Source organism: Lissotriton helveticus, chromosome 3_1, assembly GCF_964261635.1.
Source record: "Lissotriton helveticus chromosome 3_1, aLisHel1.1, whole genome shotgun sequence".
Classification (NCBI taxonomy): domain Eukaryota; kingdom Metazoa; phylum Chordata; class Amphibia; order Caudata; family Salamandridae; genus Lissotriton; species Lissotriton helveticus.
In genome coordinates, this window is record NC_136061.1 from 620216207 (window position 1) to 620233448 (window position 17242).

The following is a 17242-nucleotide window of genomic DNA, read 5'->3' on the forward strand; positions in this document are numbered from 1 at the left end:
CCTGCGGCAGTTCTTCGGCGTCGAAGTTTATCTCAGGCTCCAAGTCTGAGTCTTGTTTAGAGAAGGCTTTCTCCTCCTCTGCCGCTGATGCCTCGATATCTTCTTGGCCAGAGTCTTCACCGAAGATGTCGGGCGTGTCTTCAATGCTTTGACGCTGCATCTCTCCACGTCGAGCCCGACTATCGCAAAGAGTCTTCTTTGATCAGAATGAACGGCAAGCATCACAATCTTCTTCATTGTGCTCGTGAGACAAGCACAAATTGCACACTTCATGTGAGTCGGTGCACAGACACTTTGCGTGGCACTGAGGACAGAAATTAAACGGAGTCTGATCCATCGATGGAGAGCTGGCCGGGTGCGGTTAGGCCTCAAAGGTCGGCCACGAAGCTTTCCGATGGAAGGTCGATTCCAATGCCAAAACGATACACGGAGAAGTGGGAACATGTATGGAAACAATACAGTCGAGGGTAGAGAGGATTGTCCGTCGAGGGGGACCCGAAGTACAGTTTCGAACTGGAGCGCAGCAATACAAGTCTGAACCCGATGGCGGAAAAAACAATCTAACAATGGAGTTGATGCCCATGCGCACTATCACCAAAAGGAGGAGTCACCATACTTTGTGACTAGGAAATACTTCTTTGAAGAAAAACAACTTGCAAATATCCGGACCCAACACTAGATGGCAGGAGTATGCAAAGCATATGTATCTATAGCACACGTCTTGAACAGAACAAGTTACTAACCTTCCGTAATGCTCTTTCTGATGTATACTCAATCCAACTGAAGATTCCTCACATTAGAATATTTAGAAGGCACCATATGGAATCCGGAAACTTTTCTTCAGCAATGCTCCCACATGAAGCATAATGGTGCCGTGTGACTTCCCGCTGCCCCCGAAGTGATGGAGCGGAGAGGCAAATAAACGCCACCCCTGAGCACTGATGTCAGTTTCTTATTAACCTTTTTGCGTTGCGGAGTGTAAACAATTGTTGGCACAAGTGTGCTGGTATCTAAAGTATGCCTTTTTTAAATGGCAAAAAGTGGCCACTCCACAAAACAGGGAAGAGGGAGGAATCTGCGGATAGATTGCATATCCACCAGAAATGTTATCGAAAATAAGTAACTGGTTCTTCTGATGGATAATTCTAACCGTAGATTACTCACCTTAGAAAAGATAGCAAAGCAGTACCTCCCCAGGTGGAGGATCTGTGGAGTGAGCACAAAGCACTGCAGGACCGAGCGGGCAAAGTAACCCTAATGTCGGACTTGGCCATCAAGGCAGTAGTGCTTCATGAGCGCATACACCGATGCCCACATCACAGCCTGACAGAAATCAAGAACGGGTATCCCTTGAGCCAAAGTAGGGGTAGAGGTCTTTCAAAGGCTGCATCTTGGCCGCTGCGTAAGTGTTCTTGATGCAAAGGACTATACATCTCAACAGGGATGTATTCTGCCCAGCCTGCCCCTTCTTTGCCCTGGAGAACCCCACTAAAAAGCTAATCATCCACACGGTTTTCCTTGGTACAATCAAATGTAAAAGATTAGGGAAATTCCCTGGGGCACAGCTTCCTGGCTCAGGAACCCAGACTTCACTCCACTCTGTTTGGTTCAATCCCACATGACAGCCGTGTTATCCATGAGACCCTGTACAAACCTCACCTTGATAGACAGCAGGAATGCCTTCAGAGCCAGACAAATGGTCAGCAGCTCAAAGAGATTGATGGGCAGCCAAGCTTCTGTTGGAGATCAAAGTCCTCTAATCATCACCTCCCTCAGATGTATATGTATGTATGTATGTATAGATATTTTTGTATAGCGCTTACTGTCACCCAACGGGCATCCTGGCGCTTAGATAATCATGACATACAAGATGTTACCAGCCTCCGAAAAATAATCTATTGCAGTATTCTGGGAAATAAGTGGGTTTTCAGGCTTTTCTTGAAGGAAGAGAGATCAGTCATTGACCTCAGGTCAAGGGGGAGAGAATTCCACAGATTTGCTGCGGTAAACCTGAAAGCCCGGCCTCCCATCCTGGTGCGCCTGATCTTGGGAACTGATACCAAGTAGGCAGAGGCTGACCGAAGTGGCCTGCCTGGAATGTACCAAGAGAAAAGTTTCTGCAGTGGGAGTGGACCTTGACCATGGAGAGCCCGAAACACCAGGCACAAGGCCTTAAAATCAATACGCTGCAGAACTGGCAACCAGTGCAAGCCAGTACGCATTTGTCACCACCGTAAGCTTTGGGTGAGTAAAGGGCAGGAGTCTACCACAGACCCAATTTAATTTGACCAGCCACTATTGGTGATCTTTTCTCCAAAATCTGGATGACATCCATTAGATTTCGTTTATGCTGGGCCCACTAGAACATCAGATTCCATTACAGAACATGCATATGCCACCTGGCATAGCTGACAAAGAGGATGCAGGCGGCTAAGAGGCAAAGAAACCTCAGAGCTGCTGTCACCGGGATCCAGGCCTGAGGCTGAAACATCGCAATCATTGCCCGAATGTTCACAACACCTCCAATGGATAGAAGCTTCTGCGATCGAGTCAGGTGCAACTTTGACTTGTTGACAGTGGACCACAATAATGTCAGGAGGGTTGCAATTGTCAGGTGGTGGTCTACGACTGACTGTGGCAAGCCTGCCTTCAATAACCAGTGGCCGGGGTTGAGCGTTATGTTATGCCTGACCTTCGAAAATGGGCAGCGATCACTGGCATCACTTTTGTGAACACCTCATGGGCGGTGGTTAGGCAGAAAGAGAGCAGAACAAGCTGAAAATGCTACTGGGCTACCCTATATTGGAGGGAACGTTTGTGGGCTGGATCTGTGGAGTGGGAAGAATATGAAAATACGCATTCTGCAGGACTAAGGAAACCATCCAGTTGCTGGGGGTCCAGGGCAGACAGGATCTGGGCCTGCATGAGCATTTTGAATGAATCCTTACACAGGAAGGAATTCAAAGATCAAATGTCCAAAATACATCAGAGAACCCCGTCCTTTTTTGGCACAAGGAAATACAAAGAATAACAAGCCTCTGCTCTTTCAGACTCGGATTCCATTTTGATAGCACACTTGGACAATAACACCTGCACCTCCTGAAGAAAAATGGAGAGGTGTTCTTTTTAAATTCTCTCTGATATGGGAGTAATGTCTGCTGGGGAAAAAAGCAGAGGCAGGACATAGCCATGCTTAACTATTTTGAACACACATCTATCATATGTGATGTATAGCCACCCTGGGAAAAAGTGCTGGATCCTGCTCCCACGGAATGTAAATGTGGCACTAACATCTATGGAGGTATTTGCAGAGGGGAAGGGGAATGAGAGGATCAATGCTAGACCCTCATCAATGGCTTCAAAAAGACTGGGTGACTGCTGTACTGGCAGGGAAGAATGTCCTTGCCTACACGCCAACTTTGAACTTTTTCAATTGGTGTGGAAACTACTTGGCAGATGTCAACAGACCCTTTTATAAAGCACTCCAATGCAGAATCTGCTGTTTCACCAAAAAGACGTGAGCCATGAAAAGTCATATACATGAGAGCGGCCTTAACTTCAACAACTGAACAATCCTGTGGAGTACATCCATACATGTTGATGTAGCAAAATACTGGTGCCCAATTGAACCCACAAGGCAATCAGCAGAATCAAGGCCACCAGGGATAACATATTTGGCCACGTCTTGTCCATCATGAATTGTCTAAGTGCTGAAGACACTAACCACAGATGGCCATGTCCAACATGGCATACAAGTAGTGATCCAACAGTCAGACAGCTTTGACCAACCGCTATGTTAAACTGGTGGAGGAAAACATACGTTTGCCAAAAATCTCATTCCTCTTGGATTCCATATCCAGAGGAGTTGAGGAGAATGAACTGGGATTCACTTTACTGGTTGTAGTCTGAACAACAACACGCTCTGCAGTAGGATGTTTAGTCAGAAAAGTAAGAACGCCAGGTGATGCTCTGTGATGCCTGCACTGGCGGGCGGGCATAGAGCGTCAACGAAGTGGCCATCAATGAGACTGTGAGAGCCTTGTTAAAAGGGAGAAAAGGCTCAGACTTGTTTGACTCAGGGTGCAAAATGTCATTAATAAAATGTGTTTTAGTCTCATCTGAGGACAGCCGTAAATCTACGTCCTGAGCTGCTTGTCAGATTACCACAGCAAAGGAGGCCCTTTCTTCTATTGGTGGACCAACTGGCAAGTCAAACTCTGCCTCAGGGAAGGTACCAAGCACACTGGTCCCTTATAAGTAGTGTAAAAGTTGTCATCTATGTATTAAGCAGGACGAACATCATGTCCAACCCCACATCTTCATCCCTATCCTGGGGTATTCCTTGTTCAGAGTCAAACCCAAAAAGATATTATAGGCTCTGGTGGCATGCCTGCCCTAGTTGAGGCACTGGGTCAGAGTTAGGATGTATAACGACTGGTTGCTCTTTTATAATGCGATATCACAATATTGGTTGAGATCGAGTCGAAGTCTGTTTGGTGTCAGACATTTGAACCCACTCTCCTGATGCCGGGCCCACCACAGCTCTTGGAGACAAAGTGGAAGTTTGTACCAGCGTCCGTATGGGGCCCGAAGAAGGGCCCAAGGGGTAAGACGTCTCAGAGGAAGGATCGTGCGGTGGTAACCTGACAGAGTCCTTCTGGTTCCTTCGGGCCTGAAGGTGCACACAAAAGGAGATGTAAGCACACCAAAAGTCTGCAGCAGGACGTCCTTAAAAGGCTTCAATCTGGCGCGTCCTCGTCAATGACTTGGGTTCAGCTGAGGAATCAGCTCCAGTACCGGAGACTAGGAGGGTTAATGACTCACATCATGACTACCCCCCCACCCTCACAGCCTTCTATTTTAGGTCAGAGAAGGCAAACATGAGATGGGGTAGAGTCCCATTTCACTTGGACTTACCAGAGGATTTCCAGCGGGAACGACCTTGGAAGCGGACCATAGCCGCGTCTTGAATCTGAAGCAGGAGTTGGACTTGCAAGAAGGCTTTAACTTCTTTGTGTGTGCGGTGAAATAGTGCTTCTGGATCGTCTTCGGATGCATGAGAGCACATGTATTGCAGGACTTCAAATCATGGTCCGAGCCCAGAAACCAGAGACTCTCCTCATGTGGGTCCTTTACCAACATTGGTTTCCTGCAGTAGCAGCATGGGTTGAAACCAGTTGCATTAGTGGCGACATCGGTCCCTAGCACACTGGAATTCGATTTAGAAATCGCCTGAAGACCGGCAAAATTGGAAGAGGAGCTCCAAATGTGCAGCGGAAGGTCTGGAAATAAAGGAGCTGATATCAGCGCGCAGGGGCGGAGCTACAATGCTGCTTCGCTCTGTCACTTCCAGGTTTGGATGTAGAAAAAGTGGAGCCATATGGTGCCAACTAGTGGCCCGCAGGAGCACTGCTGAAGAACCGTTTCTGGAAACAGTCTGGTGTCTAGGCAGTGTTCATGTTGAGGAATCTGCAGTAATAAGTATCTATCAGAATTTACAGACACTGCAGCAGTTGTAATTCACTATATGAAAGATACCACAGTCGTTGTGACCCCCAGTACGTCAGCATCTGTGATCGTTTGTCGTGAATGGAAAGACAATGCAGAAGATTTGTTCGTGACAAGCACAGACAGACTGGCAGGCCTAGGTATGACCTGGTCTTGGATAGACACACTGCAGTAGGCATCACCCTGCTACATATTAACATTACAGACTATTCAGGAGGCTGGACCCGTGGCCGGTGATTTTCAATATAACCACTGACTAAAAACATTAGGCTAATTTTGATTCATGTAGATATCCTGAACTCATGACAGTTATCAGGCCTTTCTGAACCTAAGCTGGACACCCGTGCTATATTTAGTAGGTGCTGCCCTCCAATGGACAAACAGACACCAAAGTATGCCTGACTCTGCCAGGTACAGAGACACTTTGTTTTTTAAAATTTATTTAAAAGGTTTTATATAGCGCTACTGGACCCCGGAGTATCAGAGCGCTTTACAGACAGATAAGAAAAGTACGTATCTAGAACAAATAATAGACAAAAGAACAAATAAGCAAGAGACTAAAGTATATGTGACCCGGAGAGACAGACACTACCTACCTTAGGTTTGTTACTTCGTTGTAAGACATCGAGAAGGTGCCGGCGAAACCCCTCGAGCTGAGACAGGCCAATCCTGGAATGGAAGGTGACAGGTGTCAGCTCAGATGAAGCAGGCATGAGTACATAGAGTCACAGGAGAACCCCCAGAGACATGAAATGAAAGACTGAAGGTGCTGTCCTGGGATGAGGAGAAAAAAGGGGTCAGAAACCCTGAATCAAAGATAGAATGTAGGAGCTGACTTGTGTTAAGAGCTGTCCCTTGAAAATGGAAACAGATGTACACATGCAGATGAACTCAGCAGAAGTGTATTTCAAGTACCGGTTACCAAAAGAACAGCATAGGTGACATGTTTGTGCAGTTACCATAGGGACAGTAAAAGTGTACAGTGTGTAACTGACTGTGAAAGCCCTAGGGCAAGTGTAAGATGACTTAGGCCACAATAATGACAGTAGAGCTGCAAAATGTGGTACCGCTCACCAAGGAAAGAGTAGTGCAGAAAGGTATGCTAAAATCACTACAAAAGCTTCACAGGTGTGAAACGTGATGCATGGTGTCATAGTCAGCAAAGGTGGGAGATACGGTACAGATTACCAAAGAGGCAGCTCAGCTGTGACTTGGGTTACCACGGGGATAGCCACATGTGTGAGACGGGCCATGCTACCACGAAAACAGCTCATGTGAAATGGGCTACAGGTCACCATGGGGACAGCATAGTTGCAAGAAGCAGTAAAGATTACCATGGTGATGCATACTACAATAAGGATCACAATGGATACAGACTAGGAGCAGTAAAGGATACCATGGAGTCAGTCAAAGTGTGTGACTATTACTAGAGAGATGGCATAAGTGACAGATGTGGTACAGATTACTAAAGAGAAGGCACAGGAGGGGGATGCAATAACGGTACAAATATACAGAGCAGAGGTTGGCAGAGGATGAGGACGTGGCAATGGTTACCATGAAGACAGCACATGTGAGCGATGTGGGACATGCTACTACTGTGAAGACAGCACAGGTGTGATAGAGGTTACCATGGAGACAGGACGAGTGTCAGATGTCGAAGATGATAACGGAGTATGTTGAAAGCCACATGGAATGATTCAGATCCGGCTGCAAATGGTTAGACAGGACATAAAGCTGTGAGATAGACCCCAGCGCCTGACAATTACATGACCAGCAGGCGGCGCCGCATGAACAGGAAGTGAAAAGCAGGCAGGAGGTAGATGACGAAGAGGGTTGTTCTGTGGGGCTGGAGAAATGCCCCACGATGTTTCTGGACCGAGACTTGCCTGGGGACGAGATCTTTCCCAAGAACAACTGAAGTGACAAACTCCTTAGAATATTCCATGGCGTCCTCACTGCAAGAGAAACAGGTTAAAAGCAGCAGCAGCATAAGGGCTGTTAGGGGCCTCCTATCTCTGACCTTCCCAGATAAATACCTACACTCCCCTTCATTAAGGAGAATTCTAACATTTAAATCAGCGCTCTCCTCCCAAATCCCGCCATTTCATTACCCCACTACACTAATACTTTGAAGGCAGATACATGCATGCATAAAAAGCGCTGGCAGGAAAAGCACCAATGGGCATCAAGTAGATGCGTTTCCCTGGCCACCGCAACAACTGTAGAACCTACTTCTTACGCTATTTTGCATTCCAATTACTTCTACTAAAAGCGGAATCCTCCTAGAAGTACCAGGAAAATCAAACCTCTATTTCACAAGGAGCACCCATCTCTCATGGATGGTCATGACTAACACTGGGATGAAGCCTGGTCACGATTAAGAAGCAGGGACGAACAATACGTTGCCCCATTTCCCCAAAGTCACTCAAGCTCCAGTACTAGCTATCACAGGACAGCTCACGAAAACACCAGCCAGGGAGAGGGAATATTGAAAATGTTAGGGGCCAAGTGTGGTACTAGGAGGTAAACCTGCTCCACCCTGGTAGTCAGGGCCAGGGAACAGACGTCTGGAGCTCCTGGAGAAGTGACATTTTTGACATCCCCAATGACACTTATGCTAACGTTGGGGTTCCAAGGGCCAGGAGCCCCCTTGCTAGTGGTGACCTAAGAAACTGCCTCAAAGTAAAGCCCTTCCCTAAGTCCAGACCAGCCGAGGACTACACTCGTCTCCTCAGTCATGCCCCAAGTTCTACCCCCTCTCAGTAGTTCTCCCAAGTCCCAGGACACCAGCAATGCATAATACCGCGCAGTCAAACATCTCTTAACTTGCACAATGCGCATGACGGGAGGACCCTGAGGCAGACACTTACCTGAGCAGACCGCCAGGGGGCGAATAGGCAAAGCACTTCAGGGAGGGGTACTGCGGACGGAGAAGGAAGGAGAGAATAGCGGCGGTACCAGCCCCTAGCGAATGCCCAACCACAATTAGACCATAGTGCTTCGTTCCCCGTGCCTGAAAGAAAAGAGAAATTCAGCGACAGTCTGATCGGTGGAGGAAATTACTTCAAAAATGAAAATTCGTCTTACAAACCATGTTAGAATTGCACCTTAGAATACATTTAAACTGCTGCAGAAATATTCTCACATAGAAAATGACATAGGCAAAATTGTGCCTGCTATATAACATGATTGGATTCTTCTTAATGCTGCAAATAATATTATATATATATATATATATATATATACACACATACATATAGGTATAATGGTGTGTTTATTAAAGTGTATAAGAAATTATGTAAAAAAAAGTCTCTTCAGTTAGGCCTAAAAGCTTTTGTTTTTCGACTGTTGCTCATAGCTTAATAGAAGTTTATTTAGAACATTTTGCCTAGCACCAGCAACTTGCTTAAGAATGTGCTGACTTCAAGCTTATGTTTCCCTAACATCATCACACCATGTTAGATCATCTACCATAATACAATGTAGTAATGTAACTGGTTGAATAAATAATGATTTAGATATATTTTATGAATACTTCACTGAATATCATTGCTAGTTTTTCCCATTGTATCCGACTTGCTTTATATTCACAATGGACATAGAGCGCATCTTTTAGCTTAGGTAAGTAGGTTCTCAGGAGAATTTTCCTCCATGTAACAAAGTCCTGAAACAATATTTTACACTATAGCGGCGTGAATGTTTACCGTGAGAATTGGGAGAAGAAGCATTGGAAGTTGACAACACCATCGGATGAGCGTGTACCACTGGATGAAAGGAGATGACGTCTAATAAGCTTCGATACATTACTGTGTGATTTTATAATAATGAGTGGTGTTCCTTGCTAGATAGAAGGAGACTGTCAGAGACTCTGATCCTATTCCCTCTTCCCTGCCTTGTGACTCTTCTACCGGAGAGTTGGTCCTTTTCTTCTGTTGCCGACAGCTACTGCCAAAGGAGACTTTATTCTTTCTTTATCCAAAGACCCTTTTTACGGATCAATGCTACTGCAAAGATCACTCTATTATTAATGGTTGCTACTGCAACTGTAGGGAACTCGGCTGAGTTTCCAGAACGCCTCTTTATGGGTAGTGATTCTTATATTTTAAATCTTGCTCTTTTCCGAAAATAACTCTTCATGGGTTCTATTTAGGGTAGGCTATGCTCTTTAGCTAGCTTAGTGACAATTTTCCTTTATGGAACACTTTGTATTGATTTACGCTGTCACTAATAAACCTTTTATTGATATTTCTGTAAACCGATTAATCTGAATTAAGATGACAAAACAATACTAATCCTTTAAGATGAATAAAGTTGTTCAAACGTCATCAACCTCTCATCATTGACTGAAGATTAATAATCTGACTGTTGATATATGCATAGTTTATGATTATGTTCTAGCTCCATTCTAAAACTGTGGCAAAGGTCCATTGACCTTTCAAGAGCCATCAGGAATTACCAAAGGATGAAATCTGTAAATTGGGTTTTTAGTACCTTTCTTGACAAATCCTCAGGTGTCTGCATAGGCAATACAATGAACTCTCATGGTCCAACTCAAACATGAAAAAGGGGCAATAGCCACTACGTAGTGCAAAGAGAGGGACATCACCAACCGGACTAATTTACTGCCTAATTTAAGCCTGCTCCCTACTCACTGAATGCCTATGCTTTCTCCCATCTTTCTATTATTTCTGTAACTCACATACTTAGTTCAAAACACTAAAAATATGGGCCTGTCCAAGTCGGAGAGAGAAGGACGGTTTTTGACTGTCAGTTAGATGGGGAGGTTGGTGGATGGGTCTGCAAGCCAATCTACAACATCTCCTCCAACTGAGAATACCAGCCCTTCAACAGTCCCCATCTCATAATGAGCCTTACCTTTGTAACCTTTCTCATGGGGCACACCCCTTCCTTCCAACTCAATGACTTACTCAGACTTTCTCCACTTCACCAACCCCATCCAAGATGTCTTCATCCAGGAAGCTTACTACCCCATCGTCTGACGAGCTCTCCTTTCAATCGCATGACGAACTTTCCCAATATCAACAATTGGTCATGTGAACTAATGTATTGCTCTTGTGACAAGATGTCAAAACAATCAACCATGCATATACTGTTCTTTTGTAAATTTTACACGGATTTGAGAAATTCTTTTATTAAGCCGTTAATGAAATCTCTAAACTTTAGGCAATGTAGACCGGCTTTTTTACATCTACAACTACTTCCAAATTTGTACACATGTATAGTTTTAGCACAATATTTTTTGTTATCTTCAGAAGGAAATCGCTATCTGGTGAGCAGATCATTACTGCCTTATGCTAAACTGTGTTTGTACTTTTTTTACCCTAGTTTTTTAACCTATTTTATCCATTTTACTGTATTGTATTTTACTATGTACACTTTTATGATACACCTTATGAATCAAATAAAGTATATATTGATTGTCAACCCCATCCTTCCCCCAGAGTTCACGGATTGTCCCATCCTTCTCATCTTTTATTCAACTTACACATAGCTCCTACATTCCAACCCCATCTCAGATAGCTCCAGCCCCCAGGTTCAGCACAACTTACTGCCAGTGCTCCATCCTTCCAAACTACGACAAAATCTTTCAATACTTATCCTTCTGGTACAGGTAACTGAAAGCCCAGGCCGGATCCCTAGCAGCTTCTACCCTTCCTGTAACTCCAAACAGTCTTATTCTTCCAAATACAACACACTCACAGCTCATTACTTTTAAACCAAACTTATCCGCAGAGTTGTTCTTTCTGACTTCCCGACTCACTGACAGGCCCTTTCTTATATCTTATCTGAGTGACAGTTCTATCCTTACAACTGCTGCCCCCTGCTCTTCAACCTTCCTAAATCTCCTCACTCTGCCTCACACGTCAACTCCCCGATTGCTCCCATCCTGCTGCTAACATTCTTCCAATCCATTGACCAGCCAATGCTTCCAACCAGTTCTCCCATATTCCGTTCTCCCATATTCCCATCTCCCAAGGGCTTCCTCCGTACAAGGCGTTTGTCACTGCTACACAACAGACAGTCCACAATTGTCTACACTACAGTGTACTGAAGGGCGATAACTGTGGATCCACTATCAGCTGCGGCAGATAGAGAAGCTGTCTCGCAGAACACTTTCCAAGAGGAAAGGACACGATGCACAACCAGGCTGGAAGACCGCATCAATACACCCCTATTGCTGCATACAGGTTGACACTGGAGAAAGGACTGACCAAGTCATGCCCAAAAGCTTGAGACAGCACCATCTCCTGCTCCAGTTTCTTCTTGATGTACTCTGCAGACAAGACCATCCCCTGCCATCAACAAGAGAAAAAAGAAAAGCAACACATAAGGGTGAATAAGGGACCAGGGAAGCAAAAAAGGAGAGGAAACAGGAACATTAAGACGAGGGAAAGAAGTTTTATAGACACAAAAGAAAAGATACTAAAGTGACTTATGCACAGCCCTGACATCACCAATAGGTATGCCTCTGTGGAATAGGTAGGCAGGTACAAGTGACATACTCTACAAGAGAGGCATTCAAGGAACTAAGAGGTAGGGAAATGGAAGAGTGGCAACAAAAGTAATATAAACGGCCACAGAGACATATGAAATTCATTTCCCAGGAAGAAGCCTCTAATGAGTCACACGACCGCACTGAAGCCATAAGGCCTGATTTAGAGTTTGGCGATGAGTTTCATCATCATAAACGTGATGGATATCTAGTCCACTGTATAAGTGCACATGATAGAATGCACTTGTAATGTCCACAGTATAAGAACCACAGGATAGAATGCACTTGGATTAAGGCGGGCAGGATATTCATCACATTTGTGATGAAGTAACCCATCCACCAAACTAAATCAGGTCCATAGTTTGAGTGCAGCACGAAGCAGCAGGGTAGGTAAATAAGGGACAGTAACAGTGAAACAGTACACAGGCTCGGACTTGCAAAAAAGCTGCATAGGTAGACAAAAGTACAGTTTCAAAAGAGGAAGTCCGCAAAGAAGAAACCGAGAATCATTTAATTCTGGTGTGATAGAGACAGGAAGATAGTGAGATACACAGCAGTGTTGAAAGATTGGCAGAAGGGTGAGCATAATCGATATCCAAGAAGAAACAAAATATAGACAGATACACACATAGTGAGAAACAAAAACTGAGCAACAGAAATAAAAAAAGATGTGGAAATAAAGCTATGTTTACTGTACCTTATGACCCAGCCATGTACCATGCTGACCCTCCACCGGGAGGCGTTCTGCATCCCCTGTGAGATCCGTCAGGGCATCCTGAGATCAGAGAAGCCAAAGCAGTTCAGCCGGTTAGGTTACTGTGTGAGGAGGGGATGAAATTGGGTATGAAGTGTAAGGAATGCTGCAGATGTGTCTGCTTGAGAAAAGGGTGAGGGGTGGCCAGTGAATGTGATATGTTGGTGGGAGTTATGACACAGACTCTGATTTAAAGTTTGGTGGACGGAATACTCCATCAAAAAAGTGACGGATGTCCTGCCCGATGTATTACAAATGCATTACATTCAAGGGCACTTGTAGTAAGGTGGACGGCATTTCCGTAATATTAATGACCGAGTATCCACCTGCCAAACTCTAAATTAGGCCCTTAGTGCTGGATTTGATTGTGGCATTGTTAGATGAGATTCACTTTTTGTATATGTGGAAAATGCACTTACCTTGGGTGAGAGAGTCCCTCGAATGCTGATCACCACCCTTTTCTTGTCATGATCCACTGCCACAAAGAAGGGCGTTTCATAGACCTAAGAGCAAGAAGGGCAGACTGAAGTTTAGGTTCCGCGAAATATGTGAGACAAACATGGAATAGCAACCAGACAATTGAAACTGCTATTGACCTGTAACAAAGGCACTCAAGAATGTACCTTTTACAGACTGTGGGCCTAATGTATCCAAAGCATTTACCCATTCTGTATCTATGGGAAAATGTGTTACTATAAAGGGGCCTATATGTTTACACTTTCTATGTGGCTAGAGCCAGAGCACACTTTTAGGTTTAAAGTATTTTATTACTTCATTGCATAAACAATACAAACAAACAAAAACAGTCGTCATAAAGGGGGTAAGGCAAAGCTACCGCTCCACGGGCGCCCTCCATGTGCATGATGCTACCGTGATAACATCCTTCATTGCCTGAGTCCAGGTGGATATGCGGTGACGACAAGTTCAGCAGCTACAATCCCCCTTCCCCCCACCCCCCCCAACCACCAACTCCCTCCCCCCCTCCCTCTCGCGCTGTGCGAATGTCCCACACCCCGTGTATCTCTGCAGAGCATCCGTTCCCTTTGTCAATCAACCCTCACGTACAAGCTAGGTGGGCGGGTTAGTCAGTGACGTTAGCCGCAGTAAACGTAGATATCGGGGACAAGTGAGTTCTTTGAATTCTGACTGTAGTAAGGTATGGAAGGACTGCCACAGCTCCTCAAACTTATCCACCTCCCCTGCTACCGTGAGTGACAACTTCTCCATCCCTAGAACGTGCCACAGCCTGTGTAACCAGCCAACAATGGTGGGGAGTGTGGTGGAGCACCAGTAAATGAGTATGTTCTGGATCGCCGAACCCAGGGCGATCGCTATCTGCCTACCCCTCCTGGAGGTCAGCGGGTACATCAGGCCATTGGGCAACCCCAACAGGACATAGGCCGGGAGGCGAGGGAGTTCTATGTCAAAGCACTGATCGATTTCATCCAGGACCTCCTTCCAGTAGGGACACAATAGAGGGCAATCCCATAGAACGTGTGTGAGTGTACCAATCTGCCCGCACTCCCGCCAACAGGTGTTCGCTATGTTTCGGTTCATTTCGTGCAATCTCTCGGGGGTGTAGTACCAGTAAGTGGATATCTTAGTATAGGTTTCGGTAAGAACGGTGTGGTATGCTGAAAGGCATGCGCGGTAGGAGATGTGTTCCCAGTCCTTGTGACTCAACTCTCTACCCAGCTCCCTTCCCCAGCGTTCCCGCCCCGGGTTGTAAATGTGGAAAGGGGGTGGCTGCAAGAGTTTGTATAAGTCGGAGATGAGTTTGGAGTCCGAGGAGCGCGTTGCTAGCCACGTCTCATAGGGAGTAAGTTTCCTATCAGCTAGGTCACGCACCTGCGGCTGAAGCGCCCAGTGTCGCACCTGCAGGTACCGCATCCGTTCGGTCTCAGGCAGTGGGTATTCCTTGCTGAGATCCTGAAACGAAACGGCACCCTCCGGGCCGTATATATGACACAGCGCGCTGCACCTAGCCCCCCGCCAGTGCGCGAAGGCTCCAGGTTCCATCCCAGGCTGAAAGTCCGGGTTTTCGACCAGCGGCGTGAACGGAGACGGAAAGGTGATAAGCTCGTGCTTAATATTCACGGCGTCCCAAACACGCAGCGGGACTCGTGTGATAAAGGACGCGTAGAGAATGGGGGGACGATGAGCCCTGTTCATGAAGGGTATCTCCTGTAGGGTCCTACCCGCTACCGCCTTGTCCTGGAACAACCAGTGTTTATCAGATTCCCACCGGCTCCACTCCACTAAATATCGGAGCTGCGTCGCCTGGAAGTACTTGTGTAGATCCGGAATGCCGAGTCCACCCGACTCCAGCGCCAGTGTGGATAAGGCTCTCTGGAGTCTGGGTTTGCGGCCCTGCCACACGAAACGTGCGATGTCCGACTGGGCCTGTCCGATCCATCCCTTCGGGGGCTGAAGAGGTAAGGCCCGAAACAAATACAGCACTTGCGGCAAGAGCGTCATCTTCACCGCTGCCACTCTGCCCAACAACGACAACGTTCCTTTGTTCCAGCGGGCCAACTCTTCCTTAATTTTCTTGCCTAATGCTGCGTAGTTGGCTGCCACCATAACAGGTAAAGAGGGCGCTAGCAGAATGCCAAAATAAGGAACCAGTTCCTTCGACCAGCGCATGGGAAAGAGGCTTTGCAACTCGAGTCTCGTGGCAGTGGTCACCGATAAGTATGTGCCTATCTGGGGTGGTTGCAACTTCCTCTAAAGCAGATCGCAGGAACCTATCTTGGTGATCATTGGGGCTATATACCGTGCCTATTGTGAACACCAAGCTTCCCAACCGGGCCCTATAGACCAGGAGCCTCCCTTTCTGTTCCGCTACCTTGTGCAGGACCTCCCCCTTAAATTTCCTAGCCACCAGGATTGCCACCCCCGCCGTTTAGGCAGTCCCAGAGGAGAAGAGCTGTATTGGGAATTTCGGAGATCGCAGCCTGTGACAATCCCCGGCCAGGAGGTGTGTTTCCTGTAGGAGACAGATGTCTGCCTGTGTGCTTTCAAGGAGGGATAGCACCACCCTCCGTTTGACCGGGTTGTTCAGCCCTTTCACATTGAGGGTAACTATCTCCAAGGCCATTAACGATAATCGTAAGGGTAACGCTGAACAAGCCTGACCTGCCCCCAGGGGCCGTCAGCAGCTGGGATCGTGCGGAATGATGGGGGGAGGTATAGTGGGTAGTCTCATCCAAGAAAAATAACATGCTTTCGAAGTAGCGTTACAGGTAAGTAGGATATTCCTCTGTAGCTTTAATGATGCACAGATTCAAATATTTATAGTCAGCAACAACCATGATGACAATCTCTACGTAGACCATAGTGTTGTGTAGTTCCTACCAATCCGTACGACCTGCGCATTGTTCGGACAACATTAACTATGAGCTTGATGTCAAGACTTATTCCAGACATCCCCGCAGTATATACTGGCCGCTCACAGTACCACCGTAAGCCCCCTTAACCTACCAGGGAGAGAATAGTTTCAGGCAACCCCTGAACAGGACAACCCTGATTCCTCTGGAATCACGGAAACTGTACAGAACCTTTCACTCAGTCACTAATGCTCACTAATAAATATACAGAGAGTACACAGTGGAACGTTTAAAAAAAATATTTATTGAACCAACATTATTCTTGCAAAAGATACGTTTGCTGCAATGATTAGTAGACAGAAGCAGATAAACGTGATTACAAGCACCAAGAGCGTAAATAGTAGCTATAGTTCTACCATGGTGCTAAACAAATGTATATATGCAGTTATATAAAGAAGGCAGTAATCTGGCATACTCCTACTATGCAAACCCTACTCTACATGTACGTACAGTGTTTGTAGGTGTAGAGCCAAGAATACTCCCCAAGGGACGATCCAACCCCATTACCTGATGGTATAGAGCGAAGGACCCCGTCTTGGACACCCCTCACAAGATGTAAGGTTGCTGTGTGGTGATTTCTCAGCGTGCAAGACCCTCGGTGTTAGCGGAAGTACCTCCTCTACTAATCTAATAGGATGCTCATCTTTTATAATTGAAAGCAGCCTTGCGATGTACTCATAGAATAGTGAGGATGTGGATCTGTACATAGTCCTATCGCCCCTCCGATGAAGATTGCGATGACATTTGTACATAGTAAGGAACGAGACCTTGTACATGATGTTCAGGGTGTTGTGCGAAGCTAGATGTAAAACACGTTTAGCTTCAGAGAAACTAATCTAACATTGTCATGATTGCAAAATATATGCAAAAGGTTACACCCTAGAAATGTTATTTGTGAGTAAAATCTAAAAAATAAGCTGCTTCGCTACATGGGCCAAACCTGGGAATATAACAATAGAAAATGCGTTTATGTACTTACTACAAGATACTGATGTACGGAATTGCATATTTTTACTTAATTTCTTAAACAGTTTTAGGTCAGTGGAGAAATTCCCTATGTGATATTGACACTAGGTG

The 17242-nt window shown here is 45.9% G+C and overlaps 1 protein-coding gene across 1 annotated transcript in view; it reads right to left on the minus strand.

Moving 5' to 3' along the window:
• The window catches only part of DAGLA (diacylglycerol lipase alpha), a 294459-nt gene that overhangs the window by 17117 nt on the left and 260100 nt on the right, over positions 1-17242 (minus strand). The window contains exons 11-16 of the mRNA XM_078680611.1: positions 13196-13279; positions 12720-12797; positions 11742-11822; positions 8379-8521; positions 7395-7463; positions 6105-6177 (exon numbers count right to left, since the gene is read on the minus strand). Of these exons, the coding sequence (XP_078536737.1) occupies positions 6105-6177; positions 7395-7463; positions 8379-8521; positions 11742-11822; positions 12720-12797; positions 13196-13279 (528 nt within the window). The remainder of the gene's footprint in view (positions 1-6104; positions 6178-7394; positions 7464-8378; positions 8522-11741; positions 11823-12719; positions 12798-13195; positions 13280-17242) is intronic.